Raw genomic sequence first — 22,657 nt, 5'->3', positions numbered from 1 at the left:
ATCTCGGACCCACACCAGCCAACTTGACACAGGGGATGTATCCGACACCTCGACGTACGAGGAAACGGACGTCCCAGAGACGCCTGTGGAAGAAACTCCAATGGAAGAGCCTGTTCAGTATTTCTGGACAACCGCCCCAGAGGAGCCACCATGGGACTTGGATTGCGACAATCTAGAACATGATACACCACTGGTTACAGCAACCGAAGTACCGACTTACGAACCGAGAGCCGAAAAAGAGGACCCCACACCGATCACGATTTATCAACTTGTGTCTGGCTCCATGTATAGCGTACCTATCTCAGTGGACGACCAAGAAATACAAGCGGTCGTGGATACAGCTGCCGAAGTAACAATCATTTCGGACCGCCTTTACCACCGACTGGCGGACCGCCCTCCAGTTATAAAGGTTACGACTATGCAGACAGCAGGCAGAGAAATGGGCATGAAAGCCTACCAGGTGGGGCCAGTCTCGATCCAACTAGGTACCACCCAATTTACCGAAAATGTGTATGTCGCACCGATAGGGGACGACATGCTTTTAGGCGCGGACTTCATGCGATCGAGACGGGTTGTATTAGATATGCTCAACAACCGCCTAATGTTCGGTGACGAGACTGTACCCATGGCTTTTGGCGTAAGAGAAATTTCGGTAAAGTTGCAAAGGTCACACTGCAGGGTAGAACAACTATACCCCCTAACTCAGTGGTTAGGGCCCCATGCCACCTAAGTCAGACCCTTGGGGAGTATATGATCGAACCCATTTCGGAGTTACAGGTCGTTATGCCCCGTACGGTTCACGAAGGTGGCCAGCAACCCAAAGTGTGTTTTGTCAACCCAACCGACGTGCCGATAACTATAAAAGGGGGCAGATCTGTTGCCACGGCAACTGAAATTGAGGCAATCGGTACCCCGAACTAGCTGAAAGTGTAACAGTACAGGAGGTCAAAGAAACAACTGACAACTCTACACCAACAACTAACAGTGACGCAAGCTTGCCCGAACACTTGAAGGACTTGTTCAAGAGGTCATGCACAAACTTAAGTCCAGGCGAAGCAAGCCAGCTGCGAGACCTCCTGATAGAGTACCAGGACGTGTTCGCAGCCAATGAATTCGACTTGGGCAATTTCACTGCTCTGAATCACAGTATCAACACCGGGACGCGAACCCAATCAAAAACAAGATGAGGCGAACCCCACGATGCTTTGCGGCCGAGGAGCAGGCACATCTCAAGAAGATGTACGACGCCAAAGTCATTCAGCCATCGGTGTCCGAGTGGGCCTCCGCACCTGTACTTGTCCGGAAACGGGATGGGTCCGTTCGTTGGTGCGTGGATTATCGCGCCCTCAACAATCTGACCACCAAGGACGTATTCCCACTCCCCCTAATTGAAGACTGCATGGACACCTTGGCAGGAAACAGATGGTTCTCGAAGTTAGACGCCAACTCAGCATACTGGCAAGTTAGAGTCAACCCTGAAGACAGGAAGAAGACTGCATTTGTTACCAAGTACGGGCTCTTTGAATTCACGAGGATGCCCTTTGGACTTTGCAACGCTCCCGCCACGTACTCACGTGTGATGAACCTGGTATTGAGGGGTTTGACATGGGAGGTAGTGCTTGCCTTTCTCGATGACATCATGGTGCTGGGGACGTCCTTCGAGCACCACCTACAGAACTTGCGGGATGTATTCCAGCGTATGAGGCAATACCAGCTGAAGCTGAAGCCCCGCAAGTGCGAACTTTCCAGACAAGCGTCTCGTTCCTCGGTAGGAAGGTCACATACAATTGTGTCGCCCTCGAAGAGGAATCGATTCAAGCGATCCAGGACTGGCCCTTACCCACTAAGACAAGGGACGTGGAGAGCTTTCTCGGGTTGGCAAACTACCACCGTAGTTTTATCAAGAACTTTGCTGACCTAGCAGCTCCCCTTTATGCAATTACCGGAAAACGGGCATTCTGCTGGACAGAAGAGCAACAGGCCGCATTTGAATCTATCAAGGCCACACTGCTGTCGCCACCAGTACTCGCCATGCCGAATCAGACGGGCAGGTTTGTCCTGGACACTGATGCATCTGATTCCGCCCTCGGCGCAGAGTTGTCGCAGGTCCAGGACGGGGAGGAAAGAGTCATAGCATATGCCAGTGTCAGCTTAACACCGGAGCAACGCAAGTACTGCACCACGAGGAAAGAACTACTAGCCGTGGTGCGGTTTACACGGCAGTTCCGGCACTACCTGCTGGGAAAGCCTTTCTCCTCCGAACGGACCACAACAGCTTGACGTGGTTGCTGAGTTTCAAGGCGCCGCAGGGACAACTTGCCCGGTGGCTGGAGGAATTAAGTCAGTACGACATGGAAGTGAGACATCGACCCGGCCGGAGACACCTCAACGCAGACGCTCTGTCCAGAGTAGGCGAAGGGGCCGTTTGCCCAAACTACCGACACGATGTCGCCCTGGAACATCTGCCCTGTGGAGGGTGCGCCTACTGTGAGAGGGCCCACACCAAGTGGGGACCCTTCATGGAGGACATAGACTACGTCGTGCCGCTGTCAAATGCAGCCCGGGAGGTGACACTCTCGGACCCGGACACCACAGCACTCTCAGGCTCCGACACAATGCCAACCAACGGTCCAGATATGACGCTATTAGCTGACCCGGATACAGGGACTGGCGCCGATGGGAGGAATAAGGACAGCGAGAGCCTAGAGGGTACTGAAGTTCTGACAAGCGCCGAAGAGACGCTGTCACCACGCCAAAGGGAGCAATTCGATGAGTGCCCCACCTGGCCATGGGACCCTGGCGGAACATCATGGGACAACGAATACAATCACACGGAGGACCCCATGACGACAACAGCGTTCCATACTCATGCCGATATCGAGCATGTATGGGACAGCGAACGTGCGACCTCGAAAGTCTACGTAGTGACCCGCAGCAGTGACCAAAACGAAGGCACGGCAATTCCTAGGGGCATTACGGATGACATCAAGGAAGCACAGCAGAATGACCCTGAGTTACAGTATGTGTACGAGTGGGCTTACGGTGGGACTGAACCCAGCGAGGGCGAATTGAAACTGTCGAGCCCAGCAACTAAGCACTACTGGATCAATAGGGAGATGTTCTTCATCACAGAAGGTGTACTGTGGAGGGAAGGGAATGAGGAAGGGGAAAAACAACTGGTCATCCCGGCCTCACTGAAATCGGAGGTCATAGACCTGAACCATTCTATCCCCTCAGCAGGACACCAGGGTGTGCAAAGAACACTCTCCAGAATCAAACTGAGGTATTACTGGCACAGAATGTCGGATGATGTAAGAAATTTCATAGCCGGCTGCCCGAAGTGTAACAAGAACAAGAAGCCTCGACAGTACTCCAAGTTCGAAATGGTCAAATTCCATGCCGGATCTCCAATGGAACGGGTGCACCTCGACTTTTTGGGACCACTGCCAAAGACTAAAAATGGAAATGAACACATTCTGATGATGGTAGACCAGTTCACCAAGTGGGTGGAATGTATACCACTCCCATCTCAGGAGGCAGAGGTCACAGCCCAGGCGGCAGTTAATGAGTTTTTCGCCCGTTTCGGATGTCCGTTTGAAGTGTTTACCGACCAAGGTAGGAACTTCGAGAGCCAGCTCTTCGCGGCAGTTTGCGACCTCTTACACATTCACAAGCGTAGAACAACGCCGTATAGACCGTCAGCGAACGGACAAGTGGAACGCTATAACCGTACGCTGATGAACGCGGTTAGATGCTACGTTGGAAATTTGCAGAATGATTGGGATATCAACCTGTCTCAAATCGCAGCAGCCATGCGAGCATCCGTGAACCGCAGTACCGGCTATACGGCCAACAGACTGATGCTCGGGAGGGAAGTAAACCTGCCCTCAGAGCTGATGTACAGCCAACCATCTGCCAGTTCAGCCGAAGACCTCGGGCAATATGTACAGAACTTGGAACAGACCCTGAAGACCGCACACGAAATTGCACGCAAGACTCTCAAGACCAACCAGGAGAGGATGAAGCGCGATTACGACCTTAGAGTCCACACCAAGGCATATAACCTTGGCGACCGCGTCTACATTTTGGACACAGCCACAATCAAGGGGAAATGTAGAAAGCTTAGTCCTCCCTGGAAAGGCCCCGGAATCGTGGTGGGGAAACTGACGCCATACCTGTATAGGGTCAAGATCAGACGGCAGGAAAGCGTGGTCCACCACGATAGGATGAAGCCATGTAGGGACAACATTCTACCGGATTGGATCCAGAAATATCAGGAGGCTGGTAGGAAAGGCCGCAGTTATCAGGTCGGTTCGGGAGAGAGGGGGTATTGCGTATGCGGTAAACCAGATGACGGCAAATTGATGCTGCAATGCGATGCGTGCTTTGATTGGTTTCACGCGCAGTGCGTAGGGATCGACTCAGCCAAAAGAACGCATCATGGCGAATTTATCTGCCCAAAATGCATCAATTTCAAATGTCACTAACCTTGTTCCTGTTCTGTTTCCTTGCAGGGAGTTGACCCCATACAATGGCTCAGCGAGGTCAACTGACCCTTGAGGATGTTCGGGAGGCTATCCGCGCCCGACGCCTACTCAAGCCTAGAGAGATCATGGGCGCCCTCAGCATCCTGGGTATACACGAAGCCAAGCGAACACTCATCACCCTCTATGACATCGCCAAAGCGAGAGGCAACTGGGGATGGGTGCGGACTATGCAGGAGGAGGCCGACGTCATGGTTGATGTGCCTTGGATAGTCAAGAACATGCCACACATCAACCCCAAGAAGAACGTTCGGCCACCGAAACCCAGGAAGCATACGCCGGTTGACACCAACACCAACCCTTACGGTATGTGTCGGGACATACGTCTCCAGACTCGTTCTGACCTTACCGTATACAGGGAGGGCATGCCGGCGTCGGGGGAGCCCACAGAGCGTCCACCACAACTGGCTGGGGAGGTCCAGTCTGCCCCTACCACACAGGTCAGCGAAGACATCGATCTGTCCCGGACGGCTGTAACACCCTCGCCACGGGACCAGGGAAAATCCACCACCACCCCCGGGGCTGGAGCCCCAGAGATCGAAGTCGCCGCTCCGGACTCTGACGACAGCCTCTTCTGCCTGACGTCGGAGGAAGACCAGGAAGATCTGTGTAGGGAGCCAGTACGAAGGAAGAAGCCCAGCACTGCCCAGGGGGCGAGACTCCAATTCTCGGTGCTGCAGGGACTGGCTTCCAGCAGTCTGCCCCCAGAACCCCAAGGGGAACAGGCCAGCACATCCTCGGATGTAGCCAGCCACCCCAGCGGGGATCAGGGGAGGACTGGACGGGAACCAGTGACAGGCGCAGAGAGAAGTCTCCCCCAGGGCCCAGACCCCAGCCAGGGACGTACAATTGCAGCCAAGCGGAGGCAGCGACGCAAGCGGCAACTTGAAAGATCGGTCACTCTCCAGAGCCACCCGGGTGACGAAGAGACCAACGGCAAGAGGTGCAGGGAGGAGGAGCCCCTCTCCAGCTCATCCAAGCGGGCGGGGAGCTACTACGCCGGACGACCGTCCCCCTGCCCTTTCCCGGGATGCCGCTTCGAGTCTAAGGGGATCAAGGAGCACTGCTTCAGAAAACACCTTCCCCGATGCCTCCGCGAAGACCCAGGACGTGTCGACTACAACGCCATCGTTGACCTCCTGGAGTTCCTGACAAGGAAGCTGGTGGGGCCTAGTATGCCAATCTTGGCGCTGTACGACCACTTGAAGGCCCGAGCCCACGCCAGGATACCCGAAGGCGCCAAAGTCACCGACGCCTGCCGGAAGACTATGGAGGGGTTGTGCCACCGGATGAACTGGGACGTCCCAGAGAAGCCCCGCATTAACCCACCGAACACTCCGGCTGTCATGGTCCAATGGAGAGTCATGTCAGCGCTGGTACACGACCTTGACCCAGCGGACCGTGACCGGGTACGGCGTTGGACTGGCAAGGGAGCTCAGGAGCGCCCTCGCCCACCAGCAGCAGCCGCCGCCAAAGTGCCAGGGAGTCCAATAATGATCCCCGCAGGTTACCAGCGGGGAGCCAAGCCCACCAGGGAGACCCCACTTCCTCGCACGCAGGTGGCAGCAGCCTGTCAGGAAGCAGAACACCCGACGACGGCCCCAGCAAGGTACGGATGGGAAGCGGAACGTAGCCAGGAATCTCCACTTCCGAAAGCTATGGACTCACATTTCCACCTGGATCGGACGGTGAAACAACTCAGGAAAGGCAGCCGAGTGACAACGTCAGCTCAACTAGTCTCGGCCTGCCCAAGCGTCCGACCCGAAGTGCCAGTCCAAGTGGTTGGAGGAGTGGAGGTATACTGTGACCCGGAAACCTTCCCCGAAGACCTGACGCGGGAACCAGGGTGGAAGATTGCCATCGGCCTCCACCCCAAAGCCGCCGTCGGAGCAGGCAACCAGGTACTGCAGGAGATCTGACGCCTGGTTGCATCCCCACACGTCGCCGCTCTAGGGGAAATCGGACTCGACAGAACCGTGGGCAGCGACAAGTGGACGAAACAAGAGGACGTCTTCAGGGAACTCCTGAGCATGGCCGACCCCGCCAAACCAGTCATCTTACACCTGAGAGGCGCGGCGGGGGATAAGTACGCCTGCGATACTCACGCCCTGGCCCTGGTAACCGTCAAGGAGATGTGCGATTCGACCCAGCTCATCCATATCCATAACTTCGCAGGAGAGCTGCGCACCCTTCGTAGATGGTGCCAGGCGTTCCGCCACTGCTATTTCAGTTTCTCTGCAATGGTGGCGGACTTCGACGACAGGCAAATTGAGGCCCTGAGGGACGTCCCCCTGGACCGGATCCTCCTGGAGACGGATTCGCCGTATCTGATGCCATGGCCCGACCAGCGATACAACACCCCCGCATACATCGGTGACGTGGCGCAGGAGGTAGTACGACACCGCGGTGGAGACATCAAGCGCCTCCTGCATACGGCGATGAGCAACACCCGCCGTCTCTATGGGGACTAGAGAGGTCCAGGAAACCTGGATTTGGAGCGGGACTCGTGCCCGGGAGGGGACTTCACAGACCCCAGAGGGTGCGCGCCCTGAGGACCAATCCAGTACAACCACCCATCCAAGGAGGGAGCTACTCTGGTAACGCCCTTGGTGACGGGAGCAGCACCGGTGTGAAATATTCGCACTGGGAAGCCTCAAGAGAAAACAACTGCTATCCCTTTCTCTCTGTTCTTTTTGTTTGTTCGTTTTTGTTTCCTTCCAGGTCGTGGATGCGGGTCCCACCTGTCTGATAAAACGGGGAGGAGTGTAGTGTGAACAGCGCCCCCAACTGCCCCTGTTGGTTGCTAGGGGATACTGCCGACCCCCCGCAGAGTCAGCGTCCTGGGACCATGTGATCTCCGCATCAGAACACGCCAGAACGATTATTACCGCCTTACCTTACGCATCGCACAGCTCTACGCTACGATACTATAATTATCTACTCATCGCTGTAGAAGCCAGATATCTGACTGTCTGAACAGACGTATTATTCCTGTTCTGGAGAGTCATCTGCTCTAGCTTAAGGTGAGTACTTATATTCACACGGCTATCACTTCACATGTGACACGTACGTCATAGCCCGCCAATCATTGGCGCTTAGCCGCTCAAACTTTCTAGGCTAGTGTTCTGTTTGCTGGCTACTGCAAGCCCAGCAATAAGTTGTTGAACTCATCATCTCAATCCAGATGTACGCAGATTAATAGAGTCTATGTCTCCAGCAATATAACATCGCGTATCTTCCGAACAATCATTTTATGATTGTGTAAGTGTACTGAGTGCACATAACACATTCACTCAATCATATGTGTAGAAGCAGTCTGACAACAAATGAAAGTTACTTTTCTCTATTAAATTAAAAAATGAGTGAAATCACACATGTGATACCCTCCCTCCCCAAAGCATGTCATCCCTTATCCTCCATTTCCACCATCGGTCGATAATCGGCCGACTGGGAGTGTAAGGGGAGACATGCCAACAACCCTCCTGGAACTGCCCCTACTTGGAAATATGTACCACACAACTCTTTACAGTGGCTTTGACTACAATAGCTAAACTTCATCTTAATACGGACCTATTACATCGCGGTCTAATAAGGATGCGTTTGCTCTTCCTTGACAATCTGGAAGTCCCACCTACAAGTAACCACCCCAGTATGTAAGGTATACCAGGTAAGCCCCCTCAGGGGTGAGGTGTAAATACATGCAGTAGAACAGTTACATAATACGAATGTTCACAGATATGACCAAGGGTTATCCAAGGACAATCCAGGAGGGCAATGTTGGGGTGTCTCTACAACACTACACTGGTAATCCTGTAAGCAAAAGAGATTGAAGCCATATAGGTAATGAATGACCGGCTCCTCTGCTGCAAACAGTCAGTGCTGACTGCACCTAAAACAAATGTTAAAAGAAATGTCTGTTAACATAAAAGAACAAAACAACACATAGACTTTGGCAAACGCGCAGGCTAGCGACTTGTCAGGTTGCCGCTGTCTTTATATTTATGCTGCGCATATTTGTTTGACCAATCTCCAACACGCCTCCACATCCAACCCGTACCAACACATCTCTGGTACTCTGTCGCCGACTCGTACCATGGCCAACTATCTCTCCGCCACATGTCACACTGTCCCCCAACTTGCTAAGCCATATGAGAAGAATAAATGTCAACTCGAAATCTTGCAATTACGCTACACGATAGCGTGTACGGGAACAATGCAGCAGGGCGAGAATTCCACCTAACACACCTGGTGGCAGGACCCTTTGAAATACTCCATCACAAACGGGCTCCTCTTTACATAGTAGCTATATGGCACACACACCTGTACATGAATCGGCAAGTGGAAGCGGTCAATGCATAACTTAAAATTTGTTTGCTTGCTGCTCAAGTCTGGGTTGGTTGGCCTTGCTAGCGGAGCATTAGTCTGGTTCCCTGACCCATTTCCCCGGTAGAGGGCGTGGGGAAATATAGGGTCAGGTACCGGCTAATGTAAACATGGACGCTATTGGGTTAAAATAAAACAAGCTGTGATTGGATAAAAGTAACACTTGTCACTTTTTCTCATGTTTCTTGGGTTTCGCACTTTCAGGCTCACTTGACACCAACTTCTTGTTTGTACCACAAAGCCGTGGAGGTAGAAAGAAAGACTTTCTACCTCCATGATTTAGCCACTGTGATTTAGCACACCTCTTGATACTTTTAGAACGTCGACATGATGCCTTGCATTTTTCACGAAATTCGGACACCATTCTATCCATCAAAATCAATCGTCGTTCACAGTTCCAACAAAGTTTGTTTTCAATAATAGCTGTGATATCGCAGCGGTACTTGTGGCGTGTATCGACGAGTGTAAAGTTGGCGTCATCCTCATCCTCATCCTCAGCCTCAGGTGACCTTTCAAGCTAGCTGACGCTGAAAATGACGCTACTCAGCGTCAGCTTCAGCGTCGTATCCGAAGATTGCCAAAGTTACACTACCCGATGACGGAAAAATGATAAAATTCGCCCATAACTTAAGAAAATAACAACTCCATTCTTTCTCAACTTTGTTTTGAATCGTAAAACTGTTTCGCAGGTAATTTTTAATCGTTAGAATATCTCATACAGGCTAGATTTAGGAAATGTTCGTAATTTTCAGTCCATGGATCCATGGATGTGTTTGTTGGTACCTCTCAACTCTTGCGTTAAGATTTTCCAAAAATTGGTGCAAAAAGGTATACATGGTCCGAAATTTGTAAAAATCGCCACTATGAGAGGCGATATGAAAGCCCTAATTATTCAGAGGATATATAAAACAATTAACTTGTAGAACTATGACTTGAGGCCTGAAAAGTCAACGCCACCTTTGAACTTTAAATTGAAATTAAGGGCTAAGAATGTTGCGTTGTAGCTACATCGTGAGAAGCAGAGAGTTTACTAAATATTATGAAATACAAACCCAACTGTGTTTTGATTAACATTTACAGTGATATGAAACTTGGAGCACATTTTTAAAGTCGTTTTTACACTTACTATTCCATCAGACGCATTCGGGAATAATCGGATCTGACGCCGGTGAAGCTGACGCTGTAGCGTCATCCTCATCCTCATTTTCGCGTGACCCCTGAGGCTGAGGATGAGTATGAGTATGACGCCAACTTTACGCAGGTCGTGCATCGAACGTGCTAGGGTCATTGGGGTCACGCCACAGTCGGCGATGACCTCATGACCCTAGTGCGTTCGATACACGCAACAAGTACTGCTGCGCACAGCCAGCCTTCAATCACCTCTATTTCCCCGTACTTCTGGATAAATCCTTTCAGTTTATGTTTCCCGTCTCGTGTGCCAATGTTTTTGGTTCGGATACCAGTGTTCGAAAATAATTCTGATCCAGTCGAATTTTGACCGGCGTTTTCATGGTAGTAGCCATATTTGTTGTAGCATGTTCTGTCAGGTGACTAACCTCCGCCATCTTGAACAAAATTCTGTTCAAGATGGCTACCCGGTACCTGACCCTATATTTCCCCACGCCCTCTACCGGGGAAATGGGTCAGGGAACCAGACTAGCGGAGCATGAAGTCTCTCCTGTAGCAGGTGTGAAACTGGGCGATCTGGATCGGTCTGGTTGCGTAGGCGTACTCTCTGCGATACGAGCTCCTCCTACCATACCACCACTGACTCCATAATCAGCATCCCCGTTTTCCTCCGCACACCTGTACTGTTCTCCATGCTCCCAATCACGCCGTTCAACTCCTTGTTGTCTATACCTCTCTTCTACTCCTTTCTGAAATTGGACAATTTTCTCATTGAACGCCCTGCTCCCAGTCTGCCACAGAACCCCTTATTTCCGGTACCATTGTATCATGGGTAATTTGGGCCAAAATGGCGTTCTCTGCGAGACTCGCCGATCAGTGGAAAACAACAACTCTCTCAACTTGGCATTTCAACACGAATTCGCGATGCTCCGTGTTTATTTCTATTCCGACGTTATGGCCCAAGTTCGAAAGAATACCATCAAAGCCATATGTCACAAAATTACCCAGTTTTATTGCCATGATCATTTTTCTAAAATCCGGTAGCTAAAAATAGCTTATTTTGCAATAAACAACTATAAAAACGTGTACTTTTGTGTCCAAAGAACGATACGCGAAGACACGTGTTCGATTACGATCAATATCTTTCTGACTAATGGTGAATGGGTCAGCTCGGTGATCGAATGCGTCATTGTCTCGTAAGACCGCCAGAAACCACAGGTAGTAAATTGGTCAAAATCGTTGATTTTACGGATTTTTAAGAGGTCGTACAGATCACAGCGTCTATTTAGTTTTGAACCAGAGAGTTGAATCATGTACAGTAACATGCCGCCATCGGAAGGAACTTGTTGGTGGTCATGCTTGCATAGTTTTACTGGCCTGTCAATAGTAGAATCCAACATGCACTATTTCCGGGGGTTGGAGCAGTTCATTTTCGCGAGCGTGTACTTTTGTGTCCAAAAATGAAATACGCACAATATTGTCATCAGCGTGTAATACCGTTGACATTAAAAACCTACATTGTAAAATTGGGTGGAATTCTGACGCGACGACTGGTTTGAAGACACTTGAATTTCGAGTAAAAACGTAAAATTCTGTACAATTTCAACCACTTCAACACACCACTGAAATACGAAACCACACACCGCAATGCCGTTGAATTGCCAATGGGTTAGTCCGGACAACATGCTCTTTCAAGCTGCCCATCAATATCTAGGCTGTACCCTAGTCAAACTTTAGAACGTCATCGGATCGTGATGACAGTCATAAAATCGTAAAGTGACACATGTCAGATTCCTCAAATTGAGGGCAGTAAACACCATTCTATCCAATCATAGCATATGCAACACAGTCTGATCTCCTCCTACTGAACTCTGACACTCAAATTTTGCATGATCACCCTCTATATAAGGTAAAATGGGCAGAACATGCTTCTTTTTTTGGCATATTGCATTTGGCGGGAAATTCTGGCATGTCCTAAGGACACGCCCAACAATAATGTCACATGACATATTTTGGCTACCACCATTGGCCAGCTACTTTCATTGTTGACACAAGGCGACGTAAATGAATATATTACTAACCAAGGTCACTCATCATTCACGCGCAAGTAGCCCCGAACGAAACACCAGCTCGTCTTCATCTCTGCTGAATATTTCATTGCCGTCTTCATTTTATTGTAGAAATCACTTTCAATACTGTATTCTGAAAGTTTTGATGTTTTTGCACGAATTATATCTACATAACGTAGGCTCCTGTTTGTTCGTGAGCGCTTTAGTAGTGCCACCGGGTGCCAAACTAGTCCAGTTGGTGAGTGACTGGTACTGATTAAATACCTTCATGCCGAGTCGGAGTATTTTCATCGTCTTTTTCAATTAATAATCAAGTAGGTTATCACGTTCAACAGTGTGTTGAAAAGTCGGTGAAATATTGTATATTTTACAGTAGATAATTAGTCAGTAGGTGAACGCTTTGTATGATTACTTAGCTCTGAGTTTATGACGCATGGCCATGCCAGACGCTGTGATATAATTTGATACAGTTCATTGTTAGCAAACGTGTCAAAAGCCTTTGGCAACAGTGACGATCACAAAATTCTTCTTTCAACGAAAATTATATTGTATCACTTATTCTGGTAAGTCTGTGAGCGAAACGTGCAAAAAAAACAACACAGTTGCTTTCGAGGGCATTGATAATTACGTTGATAATTAATCAACATGCTGTAAAAAATGTTTCAACATTTGATTGGGCATGTGGCTATCTGAAACGCTACCTATTTGAATTTAGTTCATCATTGTTGCTGTCTAGCTGTGATATCGTAGTGGTACTTGTGGCGTATATCTCGAACGCGCTTGGGTCATTCGGGTCATCGCCACAGTCTGCACTGGCGGAAACCATTTTTATTGTGGGGACGAAGCGAATGCTAATGTGAGTACGGTTGGCTTGTAATTGCACAGATATTTCTAATATTTGCGATACAATTACTTAGTACGAGTTTCAGATAAATTAGCAGCTGAGAAAGCGAGAAATAATATAATTTAAAAGCACTTAATAATTTTTTTGGATCACACGTAACTTGCAATATCCCCCTTTCATAATGAGAAGTACCATGCATGATGTCATTGCTTTAGATCCAATCAAATTGCTGGTACCGGACACACCCCCAAAGCAGGGGTTCTGTGGCAGACTGTCCGCCCAAATGGCTACCTTCCAAGCTTCTCTTGTTTGTCTTTCATCTGACAACCATCGCTCCTTTGCCTGGCTTAACCGTTTCTCTTGTTCTAGCCTGAGCAAAATCTCTCTCTCCCTATTTGTTTGGGTAAGGTCTTGTGGCTCTCCAGCTCTCCGACCAACTGCTGTATCTGCTGAAGGGACAGACGACACTCCGGGTAAGCGCCTAAACCCCCCAGCCAGCCATGCCCAACGAACGAGGAGTTGTTTCATCCAATGCCATTCTAGTCGCCGTGCAAATCACAGTTGTGAACACAAGCCACATGCACAGCAACATACTGAGCACGCAACTTACAGTAAATCACTTTGAAACTTATGTAACACTATACACTTGATAATGCTATGAAATGTAAATATTCTTAGCAACATACAAAGCTGGTTAAATAATTCTTTAATCAACTGTTTACCACCTGATCTGGATACTGGGCACAACCTTTTTGTTAGTTAATGCCCCACGTTGGGCGCCATTTATATGTCACACCTGAGAGTTGACAAAAATTTGTTTAAGTTGTGCCAGGCGTGACTATAAGAAAATATATTGTCAAACAGCATGAAAGTCTGTGCCTAATTTAACAATTAAATGTTCCTCACTTTTGTTCAACCGAGATCTCTTAACCTGGTCGCGATAGTTCGCTCAGATAGGCGGTATTTACTTCTCAATGTACAATACAAAGCGATCTCACAATTATATCAGTTGGCATAACAATTCCGCCAACAACAATATTTATTACTAAGAAATAAATCAACAACAACAGCGAGTATTCGCAGATACCCCTGTATGGTACAATGATTGACAACTCGCTAACAACTATAGCAAAGACTGACAGTAACACATCCGTGACGTCACAATTTGCTTGAATAACACTGAAAATATGATAGCTATGTGCTAGTACGCCTTAATGTCTTTAAACTGGCTTTACTCATAACACATAGAAATACACCAGTTCTCTGTTCATATGGTGTGCGCTCAAAACAAACTCAGCAGTCTAATAGTGACAACTCTATTTTGGCCACTATGACAACAAAAGGTCTCTACCTCAAAGTAGGAAAACACTGTAGTAAATTTACAAGTGTACAGAAAACAACAGTAGCCTGTGAAAGCGAGGCTTGGCTCAAAGCTGATATTTGAACAATACAACAGTTGGGTGAAATTTAGCAGACACTAATGCGCCAGTCAGTTTTTACGGCCGGGGGGGGCGGCAAAATCCGGGGGGGGGGGGTCATGATAATTTTGGAATCCGCAAAGGGGGGGGTCATCGCTTTTTCACTGGTAGGAAAGGGGGGTCACCACATTTTCAAAAACATAATACCAACAATAAAGTTCACTTTATGCCATGGCCATGATCGACCCTCTTTACCGGCGGGCCGCCTTCGGCGGCCCACTACAATAAATATACCGGTACATTATGTATTACCCATGACCCTCTTAACGGGCAGACGCCTTTGGCGGCCCACTCCAATTAGGTTTACTTCATGCAATGGCCATGATTGACCCTCTTTACCGGCGGGCCGCCTGCGGCGGCCCAATACAATAAATTGACTTTATGTAATACCCCACGGCAATCTTATCGTAAAATTTCCAATTGAAGCCGCGGCTTGTATTAGAAACATTTTTGAGGGACCCCTGGGATCATGCACTGAATAATGGTAATGGCCGTGTGCACTCAAAACAAACTCAGCAGTCTAATAGTGACAACTCTATTTTGGTCACTATGACAACAAAAGGTCGCTACCTCAAAGTAGGAAAACACTGTAGTAAATTTACAAGTGTACAGAAAATAACAGTAGCCTGTAAAAGCGAGGCTTGGCTCAAAACTGATATTTGAACAATACAACAGTTGGGTGAAATTCAGTAGACACTAAACGTCAATCAATACGTAGTGTCAGACAACCTATACAAACACTCATACAATTCTAAGCCTTCTTGTAGGGAAATAACAATCGCCCACTTTTCGAACCAATTTCACCCACGATCCAAACTATAAACGTCCCTCCAAGTGGCGAAGAATTATTGGGGCCCGTTCTGGTCAAAATTATGTTTTATTAATTTTAGTATGTTAGAATTAATTTTATGTAGACTGGAATTAATTTACTAGCACCTCGAATTAATTGTATGTTTCTTTAAATTAATTTTATATGCTTTAATTAATTTTGTGTAGTCATGCCGAATTAATTTTATGTGTTCCAATTAATTATTTCTGCTTATCTTTGCTGTAATTAATTTTATGTAGTCTAGAATTAATTTTGCTAACATTTTAAATTATTTATATGTTTTTTATGTGCCGGAATTAATTTTATGTAGTCTAGATTTAATATATTAATTCCTTCAATTAATTTTGGGTTCAAAATGTTTTCACGTGCTGCAATTAATTTAATGTGTGCTAGAATTAATTTCTACTAGTGTCTTGAATTAATTTTGTGTTCGGTCGAAGTAATTATGTGTGTTCGCTCGAATTAATTATGTGTTTGAGCGAATTAATTGAGCGAATTAATTTCTACTAGTGTCTTGAATTAATTTTGTGTTCGGTCGAAGTAATTATGTGTGTTCGCTCGAATTAATTATGTGTTTGAGCGAATTAATTATATGTGTTCGCTCGAATTAATTATATGTGTTTGCTCGAATTAATTATATGTATTTGCTCGAATTATTTTCGGCCGATCCCATAGTCCTTTGCGCACGCTTTCTTAAATCAATATGGCGGCTCCCGACCCCGAGTGGTATAGTTATTCAGGCGCTCGAAACGTGATCTGTGAAAATGGAAATCAATAAACTGATCACAAAAAACTTTTGTAGTGTCTCCTGTCTGAGGGATCATGTATGTGATTGCCCATAGAGCGAAGCCTGACCAATTTTGTGTTTACGTCTGACGCGAACGTTCACCCTTTCTATCGGGCTTTGCCAATCATCGTGTACTGTAGTGTAGCTAGTGCAGTGTGTACCGTAAGCGTACGCAGCATTCAAAAAGAAATCTGCCGAACAGATATCAACGAATATGAAAACCAATACAGGGCTTAATAATGACCACCAGGAAATGTCTCCAAGCTTGATCGCCCACACTAAAAGGTTTGATATTGAGTCGGTTCAGACGTTCACAACGTCTGAACGGAAAGCTTGAAAATCGACTGCACTCAAGCCGCGTGCGGCCATGCGGCCCCATGCCGTCTTCCAGCTTGTTCTACGTCACCAGACATGTGACACGTACGTCATAGCCCGCCAATCATTGGCGCTTGGCCGCTCAAACTTTCTAGGCTAGTGTTCTGTTTGCTGGCTACCGCACAAGACCAGCAATAAGTTGTTGAACTCATCATCTCAATCCAGATGTACGCAGATTAATAGAGTCTATGTCTCCAGCAATATAACATCGCGTATCTTCCGAACAATCTGATTATTATTGTGTAAGTGTACTGAGTGCACAAAACACATTCACTCAATCATACGTGTAGAAGCAGTCTGACAACATATGAAAGTTACTTTTTCTCTATTAAATTAAAAAATGAGTGAAATCACACATGTGATATGTACATAAATACGTAACAGGCCGAGTTACTTTTGTGAAATTTATATTATGCAGATATTAAAGCTATTGTATATGCTCCTTTCCATTCAAAATTCGATTGATTGTTTTTAAACAGAAAACTTGTTTGATTCTCTTAAAGGATAAAACTTGGGAGCAAGAGATCGAGGACGTAGGCAAGATTTTGAAGGCAACAGCGGGAATGTTCCATAATGTTCCGTGTTCTTCCCTGTCTTGTAAAGTCTGCGCACCACACACAGGCAATCAGACTTCCAAGCAGCGCAATACAAATGCAACTAAGAAGTTGGATACGTTAACATTAGCAGCATGCACACTGGACAGACGCACCAAAAGCCACACTGACAGTCACTACCCGCGCCAAAACAACGATGCAGAAATAGAATTGATGTCATTCATGTAAGATTGTGACTGTGACAAACGCTGATGAGCACATACTTCAAAGCTTCCTTAGGCCGCCGTTCAGAGGAAATTGTACTGTGTTTTTTGGTACGTCACCGCCAGGAGGGGTAATAAAACGAGCGCTATAGTCCGAATGAAGACCAAGAACTAAATGTTTAATAACACACCACATGCTCAAGCTGACATTTGCTTTTTATGTATTTTAATGCTCTCGCTGTAACAATGCATAATGAAAAAGTTCATGGGTAAACAGGTGCTTATATTTTGAAAAAAAAAGAGGCGAACAATAGTCATGGCATACCAATTGACGTCCTTGATTGCTCTTGAACCTTTTTTCTCAATGAAGTTTTTAAGTATCCGCGCTGACGGACTGCAAAATCTTGCTCCTTTCCTCAAAGTTGTCGACGACACCCTACGCGTAACCGGGCATCAGTTCACAACTACTGCCCAGTGGCCCCTGACGTCAGTCTTTATGAAATGGCACTCTGCAATGTGACTTTATGGACTCGTGACCATGTGACTTGGCATTCAGCAGCATGTTACGTTTGCCCATTTTTTAGTATTATTGATGTCAGCCAAGTTATTCTACCTTATCCTAACATTATTGAACACCGTCAAAGTCTTGTGTATATCAACTTTTGTTGGCTGTTTATTCAGGGTTAAGAAGTCAATTGCACTTAATAGGTAATTTTGCTGATATTCCTTTCTGGTATCATACAGATATTCATAAGAATATGACTTCGACTGAGTGACTCAGTTAAATACAGGGACTGTGCCAGCACTGTTCCTATACCCTATCTCTTAAATAATTTTCCATTTGGAATAAATGTTTCTGCTTGCTAACAAAATGGAAATCCAAGAACAATCGTATCGTTTTTCAAACTGGCTTCTAAATGACGTCTTCGTCACATTTTTTTTTTGTTTTTGCTTTGCAAAGATTATTTAATGATATCACTGGTTACGATTTTGGTTTCGTTCGCTTTGTAAATTTATGTTTTTATACACGTGCCATGACTTTTTGTCACCCCGTACAGCAACGAGTTTCCTGATCACAATTTGCAACGCCAAGTAATGCTATACTCTCACGTAAAATGTTAATCTATGCTATTTTAATGCTGACATAAACTGTACTATCGATTCCTTTAAGCCTAGTGTTAAGACATACCTTTTTAAGGAAGTGTAACTTTGTTTTTATTTGCTAGAGAGACATTTTATTTTTTATGTTTATCTTTTCAGAAATACATTTTTAGTCTTGTAAAGAGCACTGAGACGCAGTGTAGTGCGCTTTTAAGAAATAAAATAATAATAAAAATAAATAAAAAATAAAATAAAATAAAATAATAATTATATAGAAATAATAATAACGCGAATAATAATAGGTTCATTTTCCGTGAAAATTTCACCATAAGGGTATTTTGGGTCGAAAAGACCAAATATGATATCGATTTCACTGCCCCATGTTTCCATGGTAACCATTTTAGGGGTTGAAAATTTCAGTTTTTATAATATCCAATGAAAAGTTGCTTTGATTGATATGACAATTATCTAGCGGGGGGAGTTCGGGTCAGAGAACACAAAAACCAGACTGATTTTAATGTTTTGAGTTGCCATGGTAACTGTTCTGGCATTGAAAATGTTACCTTTTCCCCAATTCATATTAAAGAACTATTGATTGATGTAAAAATTGATAATAAGGGTTTCTCTGGTTAGCACACACAAAAAAAATCACACCCATTTTAATGTGAGATGTTTCCATGGCAACCATTCAGGAGTAAAAATTACCAGTTTTTCAAAGATTCCTTCTAAAATCCAGGTATCAACAGAATGTGTTATATCAAAGGGATATTTTGGGTTAGAAAGACCAAATATCCAGTGTAAAATCCGGTAATCAACAGAAATATTATACCAAAGGGTTATTTCGGGTTAGAAAGACAAAATATGAAATCCATTTTTATTGCCCTGTGTTTCCATAGTAACCTATTTGCGTTTTAAAATTTCAATTTTTTTCCTAAGTCCATTAAAAGTTATTCCAGTTACTATGCAAATGCTCTTCTAAGTGTAATAATCGCAATCATACCAATCCATAATCCAATAACACTAGGTCAAAATTTGTAAGACAATAGTTGTAAACATAGACACAAAACAGCACAGAACAGACAGTAAATAGACGGTACAAACAAAGTCAAATTCATGAAAGAAAGATATATGGACCTCTGGCCAAAAGACCAAGAAGTGATGTCAGGTGTTTCGAAAATAGTAAGCGCATCCTGCCCCACATGTGGCACCCGCCATATATCAATCTGTAAGTCAGATAGGTAGTGGTCACTAACTAAGGCCCAATGTCACCGATGCCATCAGTGATCATTTGTCGAAGAGAGATATTGTATTTATCTACCAGCTTGCGATACCTGCCAAAAAAGCGTTTGAATGTAGAGACAAGTCTTGCTCTGGTGTAACCTTGATTTAACAGTTTGAAAGAGAGATGGCCATGTCTCTCTACAAAATCACCATATGAACTGCATGCTCTTGCATATCGTATAAGCTGGGAAATGTATACCCCATAAGCAGGTGAGAGTGGAATATTACTGATGAGGTGTGGAAAATTAATTATACTAAAGTTGAAATCATCTCTCTTGTCATATAGCCTAGTAGAAAGGTGACCATTGGAGTCAAATTCAAGTAAAATGTCCAGATATGAAGCAGAAGAGGCCGTTTCTGTAGTTTCTTTAATCTCCAATTCTGGAGGATAAATCATAGCGAGATATTTACTGAATTCAGAGTTATTCAATGAAATAACATCGTCTATGTATCTAAATGTTAGGTTGAAAGTACGAGCTACAGAGACCTTTTTCTGCTTGATAAGGTTCTGGATAAATTCTGCCTCGTATGAGAACAGAAATAAGTCGGCAAGTAAGGGAGCACAGTTAGTGCCCATGGGAATTCCTATACACTGTTGGAAAATGTGTCCTCCAAATTCAACAAATATGTTGTCAATGAGGAAATCAAGCATACTGATAATGTCTTTCTCGGTATAAAACACTTTAGCATTAGTTGTATTTTAACAAAATATGTAGAATTATACCCTAATACCACATATTTGTAACGGCGTGAACCGTTTTTGTAGAAAAATGCTTGGTTGATGATGTTTTTAAGCGTTCTTTCAATTTATCATGTGGTATTGTGGTATACAATGTGGAAATTTTATAATTATTTATAATTAAGTTTATGCCTTCAAATTAATTTTATGTCCTGAAATTAATTCTACGAGTATCCGAACCCAATCCTCCTTATCACCCAATGTACCATTATATTATCACAAGTAGTAACAAGTAGTAACAAGTAGTAACAGTAGCGCACAGTTTTTTTTGTGTTTTATTTAAAACATAATTCACTGGTACTTATTTATTTTATGGATTTATAATTAACGACGTATAATAATGTTCATTTTATAATAATTTATTTTGATTTCTTTGCCTAATTTCAGGAAGAATAATGAAGACAAATTATTTCTGATTGTTTAACTAAAGTAAAATTATGGTCATGTAGTGGTGCACTATTTTTTTTTTTGTGACCTGGCGTGACCCCATAAACTCTATGATTCTGATGATTAGCTAGATCTCCCCTTTTCATGGTATCAATGGCTAAATTTGAACATGGTCCGTGTATACCTTTGAACATTTTTTTTGAACTCAGCAGGCCAAGACAAGGGGAAATATTACAAGTTAAATGTTTCATGTTTAATATTGCCCGGGGCTCGAAATTAACTTTTTTTCCCTAGTAGTTCACTTGGGCAACCATATTCTGAAGTTGGTAGCCCGGTGACACTGGCTGGTAGCCCATGCATATTTTAGATCAGGGGTATCTTTTTTCGTTAACCAGACAAGAAAGGGCTATTTTACAAGGTTCTGCCCATGAAGTGAATTTTCTAGTCTTTTGATGTGTATACTTGCACACCTTTAATGCCCAAAGAAACAGGTGTTAAGGACGACAGTGGGACTCAAAAGTTTTGTGACCTATAAACAACCCGTTTCACTCTCACAGTTGTATGCAAATTTTAAAAGTCGCCATGACAACATGGCAACAATGTGGCCTTTTCAGCACTGAGACATACTGTAGCAGGGTTAAAAATAGACCATGGCCCTTCTGTGGGAGGAGGCATCATTTCCGTGTCATTGTGATCGATACATTATTATCAAAATGCAACGAGGATGCGTTTTTATTGGCCATTGTTTCCTGTGCCTGCCATTCAAGTACGTCAGTTCAGATATGGAAACTTTGTTGCAAAGTTCCGCCGCACGGGCGACCGTCCCCGGAACAAAGTCATACTATGGCAAATTTCTATGCCCAGCTGGGTTTGACTGCATTTATCTAGCTCGTCCCAAAGTGACGGACGCATCTTTCAACCTTTCAGCTTGGTGAAAAACGCATTTATTGATTCGTCAAAGGCCTGTGGACTCGCTTATTTTTGCACAAGTACTACTTGGACATAGGAAAAAGTTGTTGAATACTCACTGTTTCAGTGAATCCGCTATGATGAGAGTTCTCAAATCAAAAAATGTTGCCGAGCTCGAATACAAATGTCTCCTCATTAAATTACGTCATTGTCTTACAAGAGTTAGCATTCCAAAGTCTGTCACCCTGATTTTCTCAAAGTTTAGAGAAGGCCGAAATTTCCATCTGAATGATTGAACGACGTGAAACGCAAAATTCCATCGCATATTATCTGGCAATATGTACAGTAGAAATACTGTATACCGTCGCTCTAGGTACGTATAAGCTTATACTCCACAAAATGGCCACAGGCAGCGTGAACATTCTGAAAGGATTTTCTAAACGTCCTACTTGTTACCTTAGGGACTCACTTGTGATGTCCTGAAAAGTATTCTCTGCAGTAATTCCAGTTTCTGTCAACTTGCAAAGCTCAATGAAAAGATTATAGCACGAGACGTAGTGTACAGACTACACATTCACGCGCAGGTAAACTCAATTGCGCATGCTCATATTGGCAGACTACACTGGCAAACGAGTGCGCATGCGTGGAGGTATATTTGCAGCAAATACACTGGCATAGACTCTCCACAGTCGCTGTGCCTTGTTTTGTGCGCGCCCACGACTGCCACGATGGGCCTGCATTCGAACACCTCTTTTTCAGAATTCCAACATCTTCAATGAACTGTTATTAGATTTCTATATAATACTTATAGCCCCTAAACTTGTAACAATAATAATAATAATAATAATAATAATTAATAAAGTATTATATAGAAATAATAACACGAATAATAATAGGTTCAATTTCCGTGAAAATTTCACCATAAGGGTATTTTGGGTCGAAAAGACCAAATATGATATCGATTTCACTGCCCCATGTTTCCATGGTAACCATTTTAGGTGTTGAAAATTTCAGTTTTTCTAATATCCCATGAAAAGTTACTTTGA

The 22,657-nt window shown here is 44.9% G+C and overlaps 2 protein-coding genes across 2 annotated transcripts in view; one reads left to right on the top strand and one right to left on the bottom strand.

Moving 5' to 3' along the window:
- LOC139131879 (UNC5C-like protein) overlaps window positions 1–19,245 on the top strand; it is a 30,843-nt gene extending 11,598 nt beyond the window's left edge. Inside the window, exon 5 of the mRNA XM_070698172.1 lies at window positions 16,941–19,245. Within this exon, the coding sequence (XP_070554273.1) occupies window positions 16,941–17,219 (279 nt within the window). The 3' untranslated portion in view covers window positions 17,220–19,245. The remainder of the gene's footprint in view (window positions 1–16,940) is intronic.
- Window positions 1–22,657, bottom strand: part of LOC139131883 (aqualysin-1-like) — a 100,394-nt gene that overhangs the window by 67,472 nt on the left and 10,265 nt on the right. The window lies entirely within an intron of this gene.

Source organism: Ptychodera flava, chromosome 4 (genome assembly GCF_041260155.1).
Source record: "Ptychodera flava strain L36383 chromosome 4, AS_Pfla_20210202, whole genome shotgun sequence".
NCBI classification, from domain to species: Eukaryota; Metazoa; Hemichordata; class Enteropneusta; family Ptychoderidae; genus Ptychodera; species Ptychodera flava.
Note: the sequence above shows the minus strand (reverse complement) of the source record. Positions and strands in the feature narration are given on the sequence as shown.